This window comes from Nyctereutes procyonoides, unplaced genomic scaffold, assembly GCF_905146905.1.
Source record: "Nyctereutes procyonoides isolate TBG_1078 unplaced genomic scaffold, NYPRO_anot_genome, whole genome shotgun sequence".
In the NCBI taxonomy this organism is placed as follows: Eukaryota; Metazoa; Chordata; class Mammalia; order Carnivora; family Canidae; genus Nyctereutes; species Nyctereutes procyonoides.
The window spans coordinates 7,107,156-7,127,769 of NW_026575020.1; the positions used below are offsets into that span (position 1 = coordinate 7,107,156).

The 20,614-nt window shown below is 48.2% G+C and overlaps 1 protein-coding gene across 2 annotated transcripts in view; it reads left to right on the plus strand.

The window, feature by feature from the left end:
- IGF2BP1 (insulin like growth factor 2 mRNA binding protein 1) overlaps positions 1-20,614 on the plus strand; it is a 41,337-nt gene that overhangs the window by 12,399 nt on the left and 8,324 nt on the right. Inside the window, exons 3-6 of one of the 2 annotated variants that reach the window (XM_055331295.1) lie at positions 14,161-14,209; positions 14,737-14,788; positions 17,364-17,427; positions 19,457-19,738. In XM_055331295.1, coding sequence (XP_055187270.1) covers positions 14,161-14,209; positions 14,737-14,788; positions 17,364-17,427; positions 19,457-19,738 — 447 coding nt within the window. The remainder of the gene's footprint in view (positions 1-14,160; positions 14,210-14,736; positions 14,789-17,363; positions 17,428-19,456; positions 19,739-20,614) is intronic. The other variant, XM_055331306.1, reaches the window with a different exon arrangement.

The following is a 20,614-nucleotide window of genomic DNA, read 5'->3' on the forward strand; positions in this document are numbered from 1 at the left end:
AGCTGCTCAAATGACAGAGCCACCCAGGCGCTGCTAAAATCTTAAAAAATATATTTTAAGTATTTTAAAATAATTAAATACCTTTTAAATAATCTTATGTGATGAGGCATATATAATATGACATTTACTATCTGACCATTTTTAATCGCACAGCTTAGTGGTATCAAGAACACACTGTTGGGCAGCCATCGCCTGCATTCATCTCTAGAACTTTTTCATCCTGCAGGACCAAAACCATACCCAGTAAACAGTAACTCTCCATTCCACCCTCCCTGTAGTGGTATTTAAACCATGGCCAGTTTTGCTTTTTCCTACAGAGTGGCACTGCTTCGTCCTACATAAAACGGGTGTCTTTGCCTGACCCCTCTCTTGACATTAATACTAATTATTGGTTTTTTTTTTTAGCACCTTTGGGTCTTTTTCAGAGTGGGTAAGAGACAAGGATTGAGAGAGGGAGCTGCATAAGAGGTACAAGATAAAAATCTCTGGCCTCCAGCATTTTCACTTTAGATCCAGGAAAAGCTGTGGGACAGAAGAGGCCAAGAGACTATGTATTAAAATGGGAGGCACACATTCTCAGCGACTAAAATAGAGGAGGGAGGCTTTGAGTGAGCCAAGCTGTGTTTTGGAGGATAGGCAGACAAAATAGGGGTGGATTAAGGAGAGCATTATGGATTGACAGGGAGATGATGATGGGAAGACAATTGATCTAGAAGAAAGGGGATAGCATTGTTGTACAGAGGCCCTCCGGCAGGTAGGGCATATGTCCTTGTTTAATTCCCTTATTGAGCATCTTTGCTCCAGAGCTCTGTTCAAGGTGATCCAGATCAAAAGATGAGCTCCTTCTACAATTAGAGGGAGTGTTTATGGACTATCTCGTCACATTTAAGCAGTGGGACTTTGACTGGATCCTCATAAAGAACTCCTGCAGGTGTCTTCCCTTCTACAGAAGAAGAGGCTGAAGCTCTTGGGTGGTTAAAGTAACTTAGCCAGGGTCTGTACTTTGAACAGGTAGTAAGTAGTGCTGGGATTCAAACCCAAGTCTTCCTACCTCTAAAGCTGAGCTCTCTTAGAAGGGAGGGACAGGTGATCCTCTACCATTCAAAGAAACGGAATCTTACCTTGAGCTTTTCTGGGGGAGAGCATAAGGTTAGCAAATAAAAACACGCCCAACGTGGATTTCTCCCTGTTCTGAAACTCTTCTTCCCCAGGTGTTTTATTTTTATTTTTTATTTTTAATTTTTTCCCCAGGTGTTTTATACCTGCATTGCATTTTATTTTCCTCTCACTGTTGGGATTTTCAGGCAATCTTAAAACAAAACGAAACAAACCAAACCTGAGAAAAGTCACCTCTTGTCTGGGCAGCTAAGATGGGAAATGGGGATTCTGCTTTTAGAATGAAAAAGACCCACAGAGGAGCTGAGTGAAGTGGAGAAGGACTTCAGTGGGGTTAAACTTAAGGTATCCATCTCAGCCTGCCATTTCCCCAGATGTTGTGGGATCCAGGGTCTCTTTTTTTTTTTTTTTAAGATCTTATTTGTTCATGCAGAGACACAAGCAGAGGGAGAAGCAGGCTCCATGCAGGAGCCAGAGGCCAACATGGGACTCGATCCCTGGGTTGCCAGGATCAGGCCCTGTGCCGAAGGTGGCGCTAAACCGCTGAGCCACCCAAGCTTACCCTGGGGTCTCTATCCTTTCTGCTTTCTCATTTCCTCACCTGCAACTTCCCCATCTCCAGAAAACCCATGAAATAAGCTAGGTATTTTGAGTTAGAAGGGGCTTCATCCTCTGGCATTCTGGTAGGCATCAGGGCTGGAGCCTTTGGCTGGTTTTCCCCTCCTCACTACTCTTTGTTTGGGTTCAACCCCAGGGAAAATGGGAGGCTGGGGGGAAGGGCAGGGATTGAGATACTTCTCTTCCCCTCCCCCTCCTCCTAGCAGAAAGGGACAAAGAGTTCACCTTGGTTACAAGCCTACAGAATCATAATTCATAGCTTATGTATGTTTTTGAGGAGCAAGAAGTCAGGTGCCTTGTTTCTGCTGACGAGGAGGAGCAGGGACGCTTCCTGGCTAGTGTCATCTTGGGTTAGTCACTTAACCTCTCTGAGCCTGTTTTTTGGAACTGCAGAATGGAAATACTCTCATTCGTCTGTCAGGGTTCAGAGGCTCAAATCAACCTCTAGTCACTGTTCTAGTTCATAGGAGGTGTGGTGCAAAGGAGGACCTGGTAAACTCTAAAGTACCATGCAAATGTGAGTTAATAAAATTATCATTAAATGATGACGCCCCAAGAGGGCAGACAAAGAAGGTCCTTCTCACCCCCAGACAAATGCCCTACTCCGTGTGGGAGGGGAGGACTCTGGGATTGTAACTTTTCTGACGGGGCTCCCAGGACTCCCCGGGTTAGAGGGTCTTTTTTCCTCCAGGCCGGGCCCCCTCGGTCGGTGCCTCTGGCCCAGCCCAGCCCACTCCCGAGCCTCGGTTCCAGCCTTCTCAGTGGGAGGCCTCCTGCCCGGTGCTGCCTCCTCCTGCAGCCCGGCCGAGGTCTCTAAGGAATGCCGCCTCCCGGGCCATTCTGTCCCCTCCAGCTTTTGCGGCCTCACTTCCAGCCCTCTCCCGGCCCCCTACCCCCAACCGGTTCCCACTTAAATGCTTGCAGGCCCGTTTGCAGGCGGGAAGCCCCCTCCCCCACAGGACCACCTCAGTCACAGCCCTGACCACAGGGAGGTCGGGTCTGGATTTACTAAAGGACCCCGGAGGGGGAGCCTGCCCCTCGCTGGCTGCCTGGCTCGCTCATGGGGTCGGGTTTCGGCCGGTGGCTCTGGAGTGAGAGAGACAAAGGGCAAAGTCCTGTCCCCACCCCCACCCGGCAGCCCCGGGGGCGCTGGGCCCCTCCCCGCCCCCCCATCCCCCGGGCCCCGGCCCTGCTGGGGAGCCGAGGGCCCCCTGGGCCGCGCGGGACCGGCTCCCGAGCCAGTCGGGGTACCGAGGGGGTTCTGGCCGCAGAATCTTCTAGATTGCCGAGCCTGCTGCCGTGGGGAGGGGGGCGGTGCCCGGGGGGCAGCGCCTGCCCCCTCCCTGAGCAGCCGACGCGGCCCACCCAGCGGCTGGGGTGGGAGGCCGCGTGCTCAGCTTTCCCTGGGCGAGGTGAGGGGCTGGGGGGAAGGGGCCGCCCGCGTGGGGCGCAGGCCCGGCGACGCCAGCGCCGCCGCTCAGCTGCTCGGGCCTTCTCAATTGCCCGTTCATGAGGGCTCCCCTCCTCCCCCCAGCTGCTGCCAGCCCTCCCCCACCCTCAGCTGCTGCCGCCCTTCCCAGGCACCTCTTTCTCCTCCGTTGCCCTGTCTGCCCCCGCTTTCGGCGGCAGGAAGGCCCCGCTCGCCACCCGGGCTCTCCCGGCCAGTCTGAGACCCTGCTCGCTGCACCATCTTGGAAGGTGTTGGTGCTGGGGTGAAAGGCCTACCCGAAGGCCATCTACGCCTGCCTCGGGGACGGGTGTCCATGTCCGAGGGGACTTACCTGATAACTACCCCGCCCCACTGGGGAGAGACCAACACACGCCCCTGAAGTTCCTGACTCCCAGTTGGTCTTTGCAGGGGGGTGATGGGGGCCTGTAGAGGAGACTTGCCTTGAGGTGGTTAACCTCCAGGAGGGACACAGTTGAGGCTCCTTTCCACTCATGGAATGGTCAATTATTCTTATTTTTCAATATATACTGGGATACGTTCCTATCCTTTCACAGGCAGTGGTGATGATTCCGAGAACTGTGCTAAGTCCCACAGGGTCTTTCTCTCAGTGGGGAATTGAGGTGCTGAAGACTGATTTCTCTTGAGGCTGGTCTAGTTTCCTTATCTTTGCTTCTGAGAGCTCCCACCACAAAACCCTGTCATGAACTGGGCTCTCCAAGCTTGCGGTTGCCACCCCAGGACAGACTCAGCCTTTCTATTTCTGAGGCATGCCCCATGCTGCTTTCCGCTGAGTGCCAGCTCTGTCCTCAGCCAGGTCTCTGGGTCCCAGGGGGATAGACCATTTGGCTCTTAAGCTTTCTGGAGAGGTGCTGACATCTCCGCCGGGGGGTGAGGGTTCAGCCAACGTCTGGTGAGGTTGGGGCAGGAATGGTCTTTCTAGCCCCCCCACCTTCTGCCTTTTCCTCTCAGATTATATTAGCTTCCACCCCCCCTCCCTCCAGTGAAGAGGCTGGAAACACTTCTCACTGCCAGCCTGAGAAGGTTGGTGAATAGTGTCCACAGCAGTTCATTTCTGATCCCCACACCATCGCTGCTTCCACCAGGGAAGGGTATGCTGTCCCGTTGAGTCACCTCTTTATCACTTGTCCCCACAAGTTAGGTTTATTCTGGAGGCTTCTCCAGATATCTCCATAGCCTCCCACTTCACCTTGCAGCACTCCTATGGCCAGCTCCGGCTCTAGGAATCACTCAGGTGAAAGAGTGCAATTCTAGTCAGGGAGCAGGGTGGAAGGAGGGAGAGGCAGTTGGCCCAGGCCGACTTGAAATTTGTCTGGAAAGAGCTCCACTGTCTCAGAGCTTCTGTTTTGGCTTCTTCTCTGGTGCTGCCCAGATGGGCAAGAAAAAAAATGTGGGCTGTCTTGTCAAACCATTTATTTCCAAAATGAGTGAACCGAGAGAAGTATTCCTGCTTTGAGGTTTGCTTGCTAACACCGGTTAGCACCTTCCCCGCTTCATGTCTCACCTTTGCTTCCTTGCCTATCCCTAGACATACACGAAATTTTGGAAGAATTTTTGGTTACTATCCTTCTACACTGCTAACATTTTTCTGACAGTCATCCAGCCGTATTATAGTATAGTTAGCTCTTTTGTGAGTTAAACCCTATGCCCAAATTAGAGCCGCATGCAGTAAAAGCCAGTTGGCATGCACTTAGCCATACAGAATATGGGCATTTTTCCTGCTACTGACATCGGGGCTATACAAGCTTCTGCTGTGTTAACACTTCTTGTCAGAGAGAAAGCAGTAAGGTTTGGTGAGATGAGCACAGACCAGCCTCAGAAGAGAGCTGAGTTCCAGTTCTACCTTAGCATTGCCAAGGCTCTTTTCCTTGTTTTTCTGAGCCCTGGTTTCTCCAGCTGTCAAATAAAGGTGACTGGTGAAGAGCCTCTCAGGCTTGAGGGGCTTACTCCCTCTCGCTTCAGTGTATGAATCTGATTTCCTTGAGTTGGAACTTGATAGCACTGGGCTTCCATGTGCGCACCCGCGCACATACTTAGTCATGTAAGCAGGCTAGCAACTCCTCCCTGCCCCCTACCTGCTTCCCTGCCTCCAGGTAGACTGGGAGCATATTTAACATGATATAGAGCCTTCCGGAGGTTGAGGGGGGTGGTGCATGGCTCATCCCAGTCTCTCCTGGAGATTTGATTTTCCTTTCTGCTTATCCTCAGCGTTAGCACAGGAGTCCGAGCATATGTAAGACAGTGCATGTGCACTACGTACACTTAAAAGACTGTGTTCACGGGACCACAGATACATTGCACTGGTGTCCCTGCCTTCCAAGTCCCCTAACCCGTTCCCTACCACACACACACCTTGGCATTCACCTGGGTGGTGACATCCTCTACCTAGTTCTGTACCGTTCAGTAGGTTGACTTCCTTTCCAGGCCCTACCCTGCCCATCAGCCCACCCGACAGCCCGCCTGTCTGGCTGCCCTGCCTCTGGATCAGCCTGGCACGGAGCCCTGGGCATTGGGCCAGCTCCTCCTCCCCTCTCCAGCCCCGCCCCCTTTCTCAGCTACTGCCATGACTGGAGCGTGCCAGGTCCGCCCCCTTCAGAGGTTTTCCTGGACAATTATTTTCTTCACCTCTCCACCCTCTAGGGATAAGGAAGCAGGTTGGAGAAGGACTGGGTCAATGGTAGTCTTAGGGAAAAGGCAGGGATTGGCACTTTAGGACATTTTTTATGTGTGACTTCCAGCTGGAAAAAACTGGGAGGAGAGCCAGCTTCGGGAGGGTGCTTCTACTATAGCGTCAGCCACAGGGGAGTCTCTTGTTGAAGAGTCAGCAGGATCACCCACTTGTAAAGAGATCCTGCGGACAACCCCTCCACTCCTTATTTACCATTGTACACCCCTTCTCTCATCTTTAACCAATGGGGTCCCCTACTTGACGGTCAACTCCTTGAGAGCAGGAGGCTTACCTGTCTGCCATCACCTTATGCTCTGCTCTAGCACAGTGCCCAGACTCATCCAACAGAAATGCAGTGACAGCCACATACGTAAATAAATTTTCTTCATGTTTTTTGGCTTAGATTCTTTTTAAATTTTTGAAATTCCCTAATAGCTATGTCAGAAAAGAGTGAAAATAATGTGAAAGTTTTTTAAGATTTTATTTATTCATGAGAGACAGAGAGGCAGAGACACAGGCAGAGGGAGAAGCAGGCTCCATGCAGGAAGCCCCATGTGGGACTCAATCTCGGGACTTCCAGGATCATGTCCTGAGCCAAAGGCAGACGCTCAACCTCTGAGCCACCCAGGTGTCCCAGAAAGGTTAATTCTAAAATTAATTTAGAATTTGAAAATGGTATTAATTCAGCATGCAGTCAATGTAATAATGAGGTCTTATTTGGGGGGGGGGCATGTACAAAGTTGTAAGGAATCTGAATGTGTGTTATTTTATATTTTGAGCCTATCTGATTCAAATGTTAAGTTTTCATTGGAAATATTTGATCAGTATTTGAATTATTTATAAAGATTTTTAGAGTGTGTGCGGTGGTAGGGGGCCAGGCAGGGAGAGGGAGAGAGAATCCTAAGCAGACTCTGCTGAGCATGGAGCCCAAGGCGGGGGTTGAGACCATGATCTGAGTGGAAATGTAGAGTGGGACGCTGAACCCATTGAGTCAGCCAGGTGTCCCCTGATCAGTATTTCATAAATTTTACAGAGGAAAAGTTCAATTATATAAATACCTTGAAAACGAGTATTCCGTGCCTCAGTTGCAGTACCCACAATACAGTGGCTCAAACGCCACATGTGACTAGTGGCTATTGTGGTGTGGACAGCACTGCCCTGGTGCTTAGTAGGGGCCAAGAAAAATTTGTAGAATGGCTGAGTGCAGCAGCTGGACTACAGAAACCAAAGCACAAGCCATGGTCGTGAGTTTGCCTGTGGATGAAAAAGCAAGCATGTTTGCGTCTGCAGGTTTTTGAAACCTTTGTTGCTTACTCTTTTCTGACATGCAAGTCATCATTCCAGCCAAGTCATCACTCCAGCCCAATCCCCAGCCAGCCTCATTTTCTCATTGCCTTGGGTTAGTTTCTTCCCAGCTTCTCGAAGAGCCACCTGCAGGCTTGAGCGAATACTGGGGCATCTTTGGGATGTGGGATGAAGTTAAATGTGTAGACATGAGAGGATGTCTTAACTGTGGACTTAGGGATGGATTCCAAAGTCTTTAACTCCTGGGATCTTGAAGAAATTGTGTGCGAAATGCTGGCAGTTTTCTAGTATAGTTTTCTTAGCTTTTATCACATTCCTAATGGGAATGAAGTATCAACAAAGGTGTTCAGAGGGGTGGGTTTTAAGAACCACTTTTTAAGACCTTTAGGTTACAGAAAATCCTTCAGATTAAGAATACCTCTTTCTATAGGTAGACAGGGTTGATACCTGTCTGGAAACACACGACCTTGTAAAACAGACCAATCCTAATCCTTGTTTCCCAGTTGTGAGAAACAGAGGTCCAGAGTGTTGGAAGGCTGGACTTGGCCAAGGCCACACAGTCTGCTTGTCAGAAAATCACAGCCTGGAGGATGGGGGGCAGCTGGAGTGGAGCATCTAATCTGGAAATCCCAGTTTAATCCTGGTTCTCTGAGGAGATGAAAGTCCAGGTTGGAATCTTGATCTGGGGGCCCCAAGCTTGACAAGATTGCCAAAACCTGTTGTTGCTTCCCTCCACCTCCCCCCACCTTCCACGGATTTACCCCACCCTAGTTTAAAGGAACTCCTTCTTCCAGGGGAGGGGTCAGATTCCTTCCTTTGGGGCTGTGGAGGTGGAAGAGGAATAGAACACTTCCTGGGGCAGTTTTCAGCCTTTTTCCAGGAGACCTGGAGTCCTTGTTGTCTCTAGGGTGCATTCTGCTCTGCAGAGAGGCTTCACTCTGAAAAGATAGATTACCATTTGTATATCTGTTCCTCTGGATACTAGACCCCAGGCCCATGACCCCTTCCAAACGCCAGCAGGCTCACCGCACCAAGGCTTGCATTCTTGCTAGCACAACACCAACTGGAAAATATCATTAGTTAGATCCATTATTTGGAACCTGCTATGACTTTTAAAACTGGGTAAGCTAGAATAATTTAAAAAACAATTTTAGGGGCTCTTGGGTGGCTTGGTCATGAAGTGTCTGACTTCTTGGTCTCGGTTCAGGTCTTGATCTCATGGTCGTGGGTTTGAGCCCTGCTTAAAAGAAAACAATTTTATTATTTTTTAAAAATTTTTTTTACTTATTTATTTATGATAGTCACAGCGAGAGAGAGAGAGGCAGAGACACAGGCAGAGGGAGAAGCAGGCTCCACGCATCGGGAGCCCAACGTGGGATTCGATCCCGGGTTGCCAGGATCGCGCCCTGGGCCAAAGGCAGGCGCCAAACCGCTGCGCCATCCAGGGATCCCCAAGAAAACAATTTTAATTATGGAAAAAAATTAAACAGAAAAGTAGAAAGAATAATGTAATAAATCTCCCAGGTACTCATCACCTAGCTTTAGAAATTAACAAACTCCAATCCGTTGGCATTTATTTTTTTTTTAATAAATTAATTTTTATTGGTGTTCAATTTACCAACATACAGAATAACACCCAGTGCTCATCCCGTCAAGTGTCCCCCTCAGTGCCTGTCACCCATTCACCCCCACCCCCCGGTATTTTTTCTAATTATTTTGAAGCAAATCCTGGACACCTTATTTTTAATCTGTAACTATCTTTTTTGTTTTTTTTTAAGATTTTATTTATTCATGAGAGAGAGAGAGGCAGAGATATAGACAGAGGCAGAAGCAGCCCCCCGCCCCGGGAGTCCAATGTGGGACTCACAGGACCTTGGGATCAGGACCCAGGAGGGAGAAGCAGGGAGCCCAATGTGACCAAACATGGGTCTCCATCCTAGGACCCTGAGATCATGATCTGAGCTGAAAGCAGATACTTAACTGACTGAACCACCAAGGCACCCCTGAATTCTGAATTTTAATTTTTAATTTTTTTATTTTAGACTGTATTTATTTATTCATGAGAGACAGAGAGAGCAGACACATAGGCAGAGAGAAGCAGGCTTCATGAAGGGAGTCTGATGCAGGATTCGATGCCAGGACTCCAGGACCATACTTCGGGCCAAAGGCAGATGTTCTACTGCTGAGCCACCCAGGAGTCCCTGAATATTTTTAATTTGTTCTTTGGCCTAACTTGACTGAATTTTAGCAGAGGCTTTTTGTCTCCTTTCTCCCATCAAAACAGCAGCATAGGGGGCAAGGCACAGAGCCTGGAATCAGACAGGTTTTGAGTTCAAAGTCTGTCTCTGGCTTTTAATACCTGTGTGATTTGGCAAAGATAATCTTGCGTTCTTGGGGCCCTGGTCTGTAAAGTGGAGCTGTGGACCCCACCCTCATGGGTAATAAGGGTCTTCCAGCAAGTGGTGAATTTCAGCTTGGCATCTGTTAAGCATTCCTCAGATGTTCGGCCCTTCCCTAACTGACCTGTTTTCCTTTCCAGTCTAAGTCAGTAACACTTCTCTGAGAAGGTGAAAAGGACGAGAACTTCCTTCCCAGGGAGAACTCCCAACCACATCCCTTTCCGGGTATCCAGCTCCTGTGTTTCCGGAAATTCTTGGTTTGCTACTTATTTCCTTATGCTCTTGCATGGGTGCTCTCTCACTCTGTTCTCTCCGAAATCCCCCAGGGCTTGAGAAATATGGTCATTTGGTCTCTGTGGCCCTCATGGGCCCCCTCCCTTCCCCTCCACTTCCTCCAGATGGATCCCCTGTGGTTGCTCTGTGTTGGGAGCTGCCCCAGGGCTTGATAACTGCCCTTCGTGTCAGGACAGGCAATCTACAGGGTGTTGGCACCCAGGGAAATAATTGGGTTGGCGAAACCATTGCTTTCATTGCCAGGGGCTATCAATCGACAGGTTTATCAGTTCCTGGGTGAACCTCTAGGCATTCTTTTGCCATTTCTGAACAAGGATGTTGAGGCTTAGGCACTCCAAGATTGGCTCAGTATAGTGCCCTGTTGTTACTTACCTGTAGGGCAGATACTGTTCTACTTCATGGAAGCTGATACACTGGCATGTGGAGTGCGTCCCTGGACCAGACCATAACCCTTTAGCTGTCAAGAGAGGCAGGGGAGCAGGATTGTAGGCCCACTGCATCCCCAGCAGTGAAGTCTAAATATTGTAATGACTGTTCCCATCACACTGAGTGCTCGTTGTCAGCCCTTCCTTCCTCCCTCTCCCTGAGCTTGTCTGGGCTCCTGAGGACTGGTACAGGGATTGGGCACCCACTCCAAGTCAGGCACCTTCACTCACACTTCTTTAAGTCCTCACGAAAGCTCGGTCACTTTCCACAGGAGGAAAGTAAGGTGCAGAGCAAAGGAATACCTCATCAGATGCTCGTAGCTTGTCTCTAGACCCCTAAGCCCCCAGCATACTGCCCTGGCCCAGCTTGCACCTGGCCTTCCATACTTAACCAGCAGTCCTGGGAGGGAGGATTGGGTACAGTTGCCAACACCGCTCCGTGTGCTTTGGGCCTGAAAGAAATTAGGTAGCACCATAAGTAATAGAAACCAGGCCAAGGACTTAAAAGACAAAGGGTCTTCCGAGGCTTCTGTTGTGTGTTTGTCAGGGTTGGGGGCTTGCTGAAAGGAGGTTTGGAGGCCTCAAGGGGTTCCCAGGATTGGGTGTGTGTGTGTGTCCTCGAGGGGTGGGTGTCTGCCTATTGGGGGTTGGAGAGGGCTGCCCAGAGGTCTTTTCTTTCATTGGTTGTGTGGCCCTGCCCTCCTCCCCCTCCTTCTCCTGGAACATTCCAGACATTCCAGACTGCCATTGCTTTCAGGATATGGATTAAAACCCCAAACTGAGATTTGATTCCCTCACACCATCCCCTCCCTAACTCTTCCCTACCCTGGAAAAAAAAGCCCCTAAAACTGGCAGTTTTGAAGTAGGACTGTGTTTTTGACCCTTGACCAGAGATTATGCTAAGGGGCCATCTTGAAAGAGCCATCTTCAAACTGAGCCTCCAGCACAGAGGTTGCTTTAAACCCTACTGGTCTGAACTCCTAGGAAGGCAGCCTCAGCCCTTCATCCACAAGAGTTTGCTAGGGGGAGTGACTCCTGTTATTGGCATCAAGCGAGATCAGTGTCCTCAGTCTTCCAATGCTGTACCCATCTCTTCTTCAATTCTCTAACAGTTGGGCTTTGATGGTGAGAGTTTTTGTGTTTTCTCTTCCCGTTTGGGCACAAAATGAGTGTTATGTGGGACATCCCTCACAAGGGCAGATGCCAAGGGTCTCCCTTCTTTGCCTATGAATGCAATAGAAGAAAGTGGCCTGGTGGGAGTTCTGAAGACCTGGGAGTGGAGTTGAAGTTTGCTATCCTTAACTCTTGTCCTGCATTGCATTCTGATGACCATAGATCAGGTTCATGAACCAAATGAGATAGAGAGCCATACACATAGATTCCCTTCCACATGTCTCTTCTTCCCGGAAGTCATTTTGTTCCAGGAAGAGATTTCCTTTGTGTATTTCATCAATTCTTTTTATGCTCAGAGCTGCACAGCTCGAAGGGATCTTAGTGACTCTTTCAGTTTCCATTTTGCAGCTTAAGACATTTAGGGTCACAGGGATGGAATGAGTGAGCTGGCCTAGGGACAGCCAAGAGGGAAACATTGGAGCTGAGCATCTCTTCCTTTGTTCCTATGTGTTTTCAGCACCCTGCAACCCTAGCTTTGCAGGAGCTGACATGGGCCCAGTAGGAACACTGAGGCCTGAAGCTTATACTTGGCTTAGTCAGAAGAAGACCCAATCGGGTAGTTTAAGAGCTAGAACAGGATTTCCTTGCTTCCCAGGTCAGATTTCCTTCATGCTGTTAAGGTTTCATTGTACTATGTCCCCAAACTAAGTTTGATCAGGGATATGCAAAGACATAAATGACAATTGACCGGTGAAGATCAAGTCAATTGAAATGTTGTAAGCCCAGGGATTAGGGCATCGATTTGGGTAGTGAGCAGTTAATTGCCCTGGGAATCAACCTTGAACCTGAAAGCCTTTCTGGGGAAAATGACACTTTTAAGAGGTATTTGAAAGATGGGAAGGAGAAAGTATAGTCATTTGGAAGGAGGGAAGGTGGTGGTATTGATGCTGTGTTGTGTGTTAATCGCTTCCACCTTAGTATTCTGGATGCATCTGTACTTGAAGCCCTTTGCTAAAATCTAATATTCTCTAACATCACCTGAAACCACCCTATGAATAGGCATTATCCCTGTTGTGCAAAGAAAGGAAAGTGAGCCTCAAAGAAGTGGAAATAATTTTAAGGTCAGTGCTGTTAAGTGCAACACAGATTAAAATCCATACCTGTATAGGGGATCCCTGGGTGGCGCAGCGGTTTGGCGCCTGCCTTTGGCCCAGGGCGCGATCCTGGAGACCCGGGATCGAATCCCACGTCGGGCTCCTGGTGCATGGAGCCTGCTTCTCCCTCTGCCTGTGTCTCTGCCTCTCTCTCACTGTGTGCCTATCCATAAATAAATAAAAAATTTTTAAAAAAATATCCATACCTGTATAAAAAATACTTGACTAGGGGTGCCTGGGTCGCTCAGTCAGTTAAGCGTCTGCCTTTAGCTCAGGTCATGATCCCAGGGTCCTGAAATTGAGCCTGCTTTGGGCTCCTTGCTCAGGCGGGGGGGGGGGGGGGGGGGGAGTCTGCTTCTCCCTTTTCCCTCTGCTCCCCTTGCTTGTGCTCTTTCTCTGTCAAATAAAACACTTAACAACCTTACTATTATCCTGTTGTAATTTGTTTGCATGTATGTCTCTCCCAATAAACTGAGTACCTTAGGGCCAGACACATTGTTTTGTTACAGTGTCCCCAGTGTCTAGAACAAAATATAGCATGAAGTAGGCAACAGTTAAATGGGCATCAGATTAATAAATGATGTCTTCTGTAGCAGCTTGGTATTCTTTTTTTTTTTTTAATAAATTAATTTTTATTGGTGTTCAATTTACCAACATACAGAATAACACCCAGTGCTCATCCCGTCAAGTGTCCCCCTCCGTGCCCGTCACCCATTCACCCCCACCCCCCGCCCTCCTCCCCTTCCACCACCCCTAGTTCATTTCCCAGAGTTAGAAGTCTTTATGTTCTGTGTCCCTTTCTGATATCTCCCACACATTTCTTCTCCCTTCCCTTATATTCCCCTTCACTATTATTCATATTCCCCAAATGAGTGAGAACATACACTGTTTGTCCTTCTCCGATTGACTTACTTCACTCAGCATAATACCCTCCAGTTCCATCCACGTTGAAGCAAATGGTGGGTATTTGTCGTTTCTAATGGCTGAGTAATATTCCATTTTGTATACATAAACCACATCTTCTTTATCCATTCATCTTTCGATGGGCACCGAGGCTCCTTCCACAGTTTGGCTATTGTGGACATGGCTGCTAGAAACATCGGGGTGCAGGTGCCCCGGCGTTTCATTGCATCTGAATCTTCGGGGTAAATCCCTAACAGTGCAATTGCTGGGTCGTAGGGCAGGTCTATTTTTAATTCTTTGAGGAACCTCCACACAGTTTTCCAGAGTGGGCAGCTTGGTATTCTTAAGTGCCTGAAACGTAGTGGGAGGTAAGGATGAAAATAGGTGGTTAGTGAAGAAAACAGAGGGCAAGACAAGTAGAGGGACAACTGAAGCATATGTGATTGGTGTCACCCTGGTGCTGAGGGCACCTGATCTTAGGCGTCGTATCTGTGGTAGCACTGATAATTTACATTCTCAAGGGAGGCACCCCTCCACCCCAAGTCTTCATTCCCAAAGGTTATCATTCTTGGATTGTTAGACTTGGGTGTTGAACAGAAGGTAGGGAGATAAAAACAAACAAAAGCATTAAACACTGCAGGGTCATAGGTCCCTACAGCATCCAGAGCATCATTAATCCTTTTCCCTCTTATTTCAGGAGTCGGAAAATTCAGATCCGAAATATCCCACCCCAGCTCCGTTGGGAAGTAAGTGATTGGGGGAAACTCAAGGCGTGGGGTGGTGGGGATGGAAAGGAAGCCCGGGTCAGTCTGAGTCAGCAGGGATGACTGGGGAGGTCCCCCTGGTGGTTTGGGGGCTAGGCTAGGGTTGCCAGTGGTGACAAAGGTTGATTGGGTCTCATTTTCAGCCCAGGATACCCATGTTAGCTTTTTGGGCTTATCCTTGTTATGAGAGGCATTAGGGGGTGGGTAGGTTGTTCCTTGAGCCCGAAATTTAGTGATGGCAGAAATTGATTTGGGGACCCCAGCGGCCCAAGGCTATTCCAAAAAGTCTTTCAAATCCTTTTTGGTGCTCAAGTACATTTCTTCGAAGATACCCTAACAAATCACCATCAGCATCGGTACCCTAGAAAGGGGAAGCTGAACAGGTGATACTACTCAGTCCCCACCTGAGGCTCTGCCTGTACCACCTTGCTTTGGGGAGAGGGTATCTGGTGGTTGTGATAGTTCCTGGGATGCTCAGAGTAGCCTTCTTCCCTTTGCTATGCTCCTAGGTGCTGGACAGCCTGCTTGCTCAATATGGTACAGTGGAAAACTGCGAGCAAGGTAAGACTACAGAGGTGGTGGCTGGTGGGAAAAGGGTGGGTGTTGGAGCACTTTGGGGGGATCTGCTCTGCTTCGTTTTCCATGACCAGATCCACCTGGCATACAAAAAGAAGGCAGACAGGATATGGCAATATGGCACAGAGGAAGATACACGCACAGGAGGGCGTGGGCATGTCATCCCAGCTTTGGCTATGCCTCTTGTCTCTAGGTTTCTCTTTGTTCAATGAGGAAAGTCACTCATTTCCAGCATGAGATGCCAAGCTCTTAGGGGTCAACCTTGGTAGAAATAGAGGTCTGAGGATTTCAACAGTAGTATAAACATGGAAATTGTGTACTCAGCCCTAGTAAGTCTGCTGCCCTTTTACTTTTTAAATGCTTCATGATTCTTCATGTTTGACAGGAATAGCCAACTGGTTTTCTCTTTTTAGAAGCTCTGATTGTCAGCTATATGTCTTTGGTCAATTAAAAGAAACATAAAATGAGATTTTATTATTGGGCACTTAGTGATGGGCAAGCACAGTCTTTCAATAGTGGGCCCACAGGAGAAATAATAAGAAAAATCTGGGTCATAAAATATTTGCTAAGGTTTTTGAGGTTCCTCCATTGCTTAAGGTTATAAGTAATTTTCAGAGGAAGTGAGCTAAAATAGAGAGTGATTTTGGTTGGACATGAGAGCTTGGCCAAGAGAGAAGATACAATTAGAGTTTGTAGAACTTCAAGAAATGTAAATAATCAGCCTGTGAAAATTTAAATTTTCATTTTCTGTGGAAAGATGGAAGCTAGAAATCATTCTAGATTAAAATATTTGCCTGGACAAAGGTAAGGTGCTGACTCCATCAGATGGGTTCTCCTGCTCTGATCTTGTAGGTTGCTTTTGATCATAAATGCCAGGACACAGCCAGCCACACTGATAACCATTGCCCAGTACTGCTCACTTGTTAGACTGGTGACTGAGTTACTCCTGGACAGACAGCAAGACTGAGCACTGGCTTTGAGGCTCATCGTGAGCTTCACTGGGAGGCCCTGCAGGAGCTCATGCTAGTGGAAATCTGTGTGTGGGTCACCCGGGCAGCTGTAGCACACTGACTGCATCCTGCTCCCCATCCCTACAGAATGGGAAATGTTGGATTTTGTTGGACAACAGGGAAAGTCTTCAACTGTCACTGAGTGAGTGCTTTCTGTCCACTATTTAAAATCGCATCCCTCTCCACCACCTTTTTTTTTTTAAGATTTTATTTATTTATTCATAAGAGAGAGAGAGAGGGAGAGAGGCAGAGACCCAGGCAGAGGGAGAAGTAGGCTCCACGCAGGGAGCCCAATGTGGGACTCGATCCCGGGTCTCCAGGATCACATCCTGGGCTGAAGGCAGCACTAAACCACTGAGCCACCCGGGCTGCCCTCCACCACCACCTTCTTTACCCTGATTTACACTCTCTGTGGCATTAATCAACCTTTGCTATGCTAGGGAATTTGCTTATCATAATTTGCGTTGTCTCCTCCCGCTAGAATGTGAACTCCATGACGGCAGAGCTTTGGTCAGTTTGACTTCTGTTTCAGTTTAACTGGAAAGAACAATCTTTCCATACCCTACTGTAGTAGTGGTGGGGGAGATTCTGCTGATGAAGGCCAGAGGGGTTAAGAGTGGTCTGCACTGAGGATTTGTGGCCAGGTAACTTACTAGCCTCAGGGAAGTAGAAGCAGAGTCTTGTTTTTTTGTCAGTGTCCTCCACCCTGGTGTAGTGGTGCTGAGCTGGCCTAGGGAACCCTAAATCAAAAGATAGTGATGCATAAGACAGGTTAATTTTATTACCTTAAAATAAGAGGTGTGCCTCCAGACATCTGGAATTCTAATGTCCAGCCCAGTCTGGGACTGGCTGTAGGAGAGTGTGTATGGCAAAGTCAAATGAAGTCCAAGAGGATTCATGATTAAGTGCAGATGATTTAGGTGGCCTTAATGGCAGGTACCATGAATTTATGATGGATTGAATGTGCATTTCCATTGCCAAGATGTTTGGAATACTCAGGAAATCGCCACCCCTGGGCTACCTAGCAGGTGCTCTCTTTGCCCGCTTAGCTAGGTCATGATACACTCACGTTTCATCTGTCCTTGAGGATGCTCTGTAGTGGATGTACATCTCTACCATAATCTTACAGACCATGTCTCAGGATGTTTGCTTCTGTAAATTGCTAATCTTACTGTGTATGTATTTTCAACTAGTTTGGCTTCCCCAGAATAAATTTGCTTCCTAGATGGGGTGTGTGCGTGCACTCCCCGCTGCCTAACTGCTGTGTTCACTGCACTATTTTGTTGCCCAGCTCTCTTGGCGGCTGGCCAGAGGGAATCAGAGGAAGACACAGAAGGGAGAATGTAAAAAAGGTTTGAATTTTCTAAGATTTCTGGTGAGAGGGTTCTAAAAGGGGAAATATTTTGCCTTGTCATCCCAGTATTTTCTTCGAACACGTGTAACTTCTACAACCTTCTAACCTGGAAGGATGAGCTTTAAATGCTTGGGATTCCTTGGTGGCATTTCCAGATCTCACTGCTCTAACCTTGGCTTCTGTTTTGCTCCCCCAGTGAACACCGAGAGTGAGACTGCTGTGGTGAATGTCACCTATTCCAACCGGGAACAGACCAGGCAGTGAGTGGGCTGGGAAGCGGGCCAGGGTGGGTCTTTGGGAGGTATTGGGAGCCAGGTACCTCTTTTACAGGGCTGGGGTCCACACAGGCAGTAGTGCCTGCTTGGATTCCGTTATTGTGATAGCCAATTGCAGACTCTTGTTCATTGGTTCAGGGATCTTAAAAGTTCAGAAACTCCTCAGGATTGATAGCAAATTCACAGAAGGGAAGAGACCCAAGGCCCCTTCCAGGAAAGGGGAAATCCTCCGTGAGAGAATAGATAGGCTTTCTGTTGGATTTCTCTAGCTGCCTTGGCCCTGCAAGAGTCCTTTGCTGTGTTGATTGTGCCATCTAGTGATAGTGAGGAGGAACTGCGAGATTTACAAAAGGGATTTGTTCTTGTTCTGCTGGGGGCGGGGGGCAGACATTTTATTGTGGTGAGGCCATGAGCCCAGTTTATGCTGTTGTCAGGTCCTGTTAGTCCACCACACCCATGCTTTCTTGATTCTTAAGCCCTTTGGTTGAGCAATTACACTTCTCATCTACTGGTACTGACACACTTTGTACATTTTGTGCATTTATGTAAGATTTGTTTAAGACCTGTTACAGGCCTTTTGCTACATTGTGCTTTTGATTGCTTTCTTGTTCCTTCAGAATGCTGTCTCTAACTGGGTGGTGATGCACTGTAAAAATCCCACCACTTCTTCAAATACCATTTCCTTTATTTTTAAAAATTTTTTATTTATTCATGAGATACACAGAGAGAGGCAGACACATAGGCAGAGGAAGAAGCAGGCTCCCCACAGGGGGCCGGATGCGAGACTCAATCCCAGGACCCTGGAATCATGACCTGAACCAAAGACAAATGCTCAACCATTGAGCCTCCAGGTGCCCCTATTTTTAATTTGTTTTAAGTTTATTTTAAAAAGTTATCCCTATACCCAACGTGGGGCTTGAACTCATGACCTTGGGATCAAGAGTTAGCACACTCTACTAATTGAGCCAGTCCCCATTTTCTTTAGACCGCTCTCAGGCTCAGGATTTTCTGGAGGCCCCTATTGTCTCTTGTGGCCAGTGTATGGTCGTTAGCCTGGCTCTAAAGGTCATGTCAATACTCAGCTTATTCCCTGCTCTCTGTTGTTGCCTTGTTAACTTTTCTTTTTTCTTTTAAAAAGATTTTATTTATTTATTCATGAGAGACACATAGAGAGGCAGAGGCTTAGACAGGGGGAGAAGCAGGCTCCCTGTGGGGAGCCTGTTGATGGACTTGACCCCAGGGCCTCAGGAACACACCCTGAGCCAAAGGCAGATGATCAACCACTGAGCCACCCAAGCATCCCGCCTTGTTAACTTTTCTAACCTGCATCAGCCAGGCTGGGACTGGATGGAGCCTGCCCCTCCCCCGCAATGTTACTCACTCCTGGTTTTCAGGCATTCTAGGTATATTTAAACTCCTGCTTCCAAGCTGTAAGCAAGGACATTATATCTCCAACTCTTTTTTTTTTTAATTTTTTTACAGTTTTCTCAAATATGGAAGGTGCCAACTCGATAAGTGTAAAAAATAAGTCTCTTGTTTCTCATGTTTTTATTAAATTCATTCACTCACACGAATCTGGTAGTTCTGGCTGAAATTAATAGGCCAATTCAAAATTCATTGAAAATACTTACTTGGGTTTCCCTTTGTCTTCAGCCGTTATTTTCCTAAGATTTTATTTTTTTGAGAGAGAGCATAAGCAGATTGGGGCAGAGGGAGAGGGAGCCGATTTCCTGCCAGGCGGGGAGTCCAATGCGGGGTTCAGTCCCAGGACCCTGAGATCATGATCTGAGTCAAAGGCAGATACTTAACCTACTGAGCCACCCAGGTACTCCTGTCTTCAGCCATTTAATTTAGACTGGAAAGTTCTCTGAGGTGGAGGTGGGAGTGGTGGGATAGGTCTTCTCCCTTGCTTTTAGTATATTTCATGTTGTAACCCTGAGTGCTTTATACATGGAGTGCATTTGGTGCGATTGGCATGGATTGGAGTGACCAGTAGATTTCCCTTTGTCCTCAGAGCCATCATGAAGCTGAATGGCCACCAGTTGGAGAACCACGCCTTAAAAGTCTCTTACATTCCCGATGAGCAGATAGCACAGGGTCCTGAGAACGGGCGCCGAGGAGGCTTTGGCTCTCGGGGTCAGCCTCGCCAGGGCTCCCCTGTGGCAGCAGGGGCTCCAGCCAAGCAGCAGCAAGTGGATATCCCCCTGCGGCTCCTGGTGCCCACCCAGTATGTGGGTGCCATCATTGGCAAGGAGGGGGCCACCATCCGAAACATCACGAAACAGACCCAGTCTAAGTAAGTCTTGGCTGTTGGGAAAAGGAGGTGGGGTGCCTCCAGGAAGCCTTAGTATTTACTACTTAGGCGATGTTGCCTGGAATGTATTCCCTTTTTTTCTTCATTTGGGGTTGGGGGGGCCCACGGTGGTCATTGCTTCCAATTGCAGCCTCCTGGAAAGGTGAGGGCAAGTGGGGATGTTAAGTGGGCCTGGGGCTTCCCATTTGGTGGCAGAGGCTGAGCCACACAGTCATTAGTAAGAAGGGTTCTGCAATTTCTTTTTTTTTTTAAATATTTTATTTATTTATTTATTTATTTATTTATTTACGACAGACACACACACACACACACACACAGAGAGAGAGAGAGAGAGAGAGAGAGAGAGAGAGAGAGAGAGAGGCAGAGACACAGGCAGAGGGAGAAGCAGGCTCCATTCAGGGAGCCAGACGTGGGACTCAATCCTGGGACTCCAGGATCACGGCCCGGGCCAAAGGCAGTGCTAAACCGCTGAGCCACCGGGGCTGCCCGGGTTCTGCAATTTCTTATAGGAAGTCACATCAAGCAAACCTAGTCTAGATGAGTCAGCTACTCTTTGGTGCTCTGTGGTTTCAGTGCTGCCTGTTAGTGGACATTGGGCTCAGCAGCCTGGCCAAGGTTGGCCCTCAAGAATAGGTCACCATCCTGTCCCATCTCCAGTGTTCACCACAGCTACCCCCTCAAATCTTTTAGAATTTGACTTTTACTTTTAGCAATAATGCGCCTCGGATAAAACTCATTGGCTACGATACTGCCACAGCGCAAAGCTGAATTTGACTTCTATTTTTAAAAAATATTTTCTTTATTTGAGAGGCAGAGATAGTGTTTGTGAGAACAAGCAGGGGGACAGGGAGAAGCAGA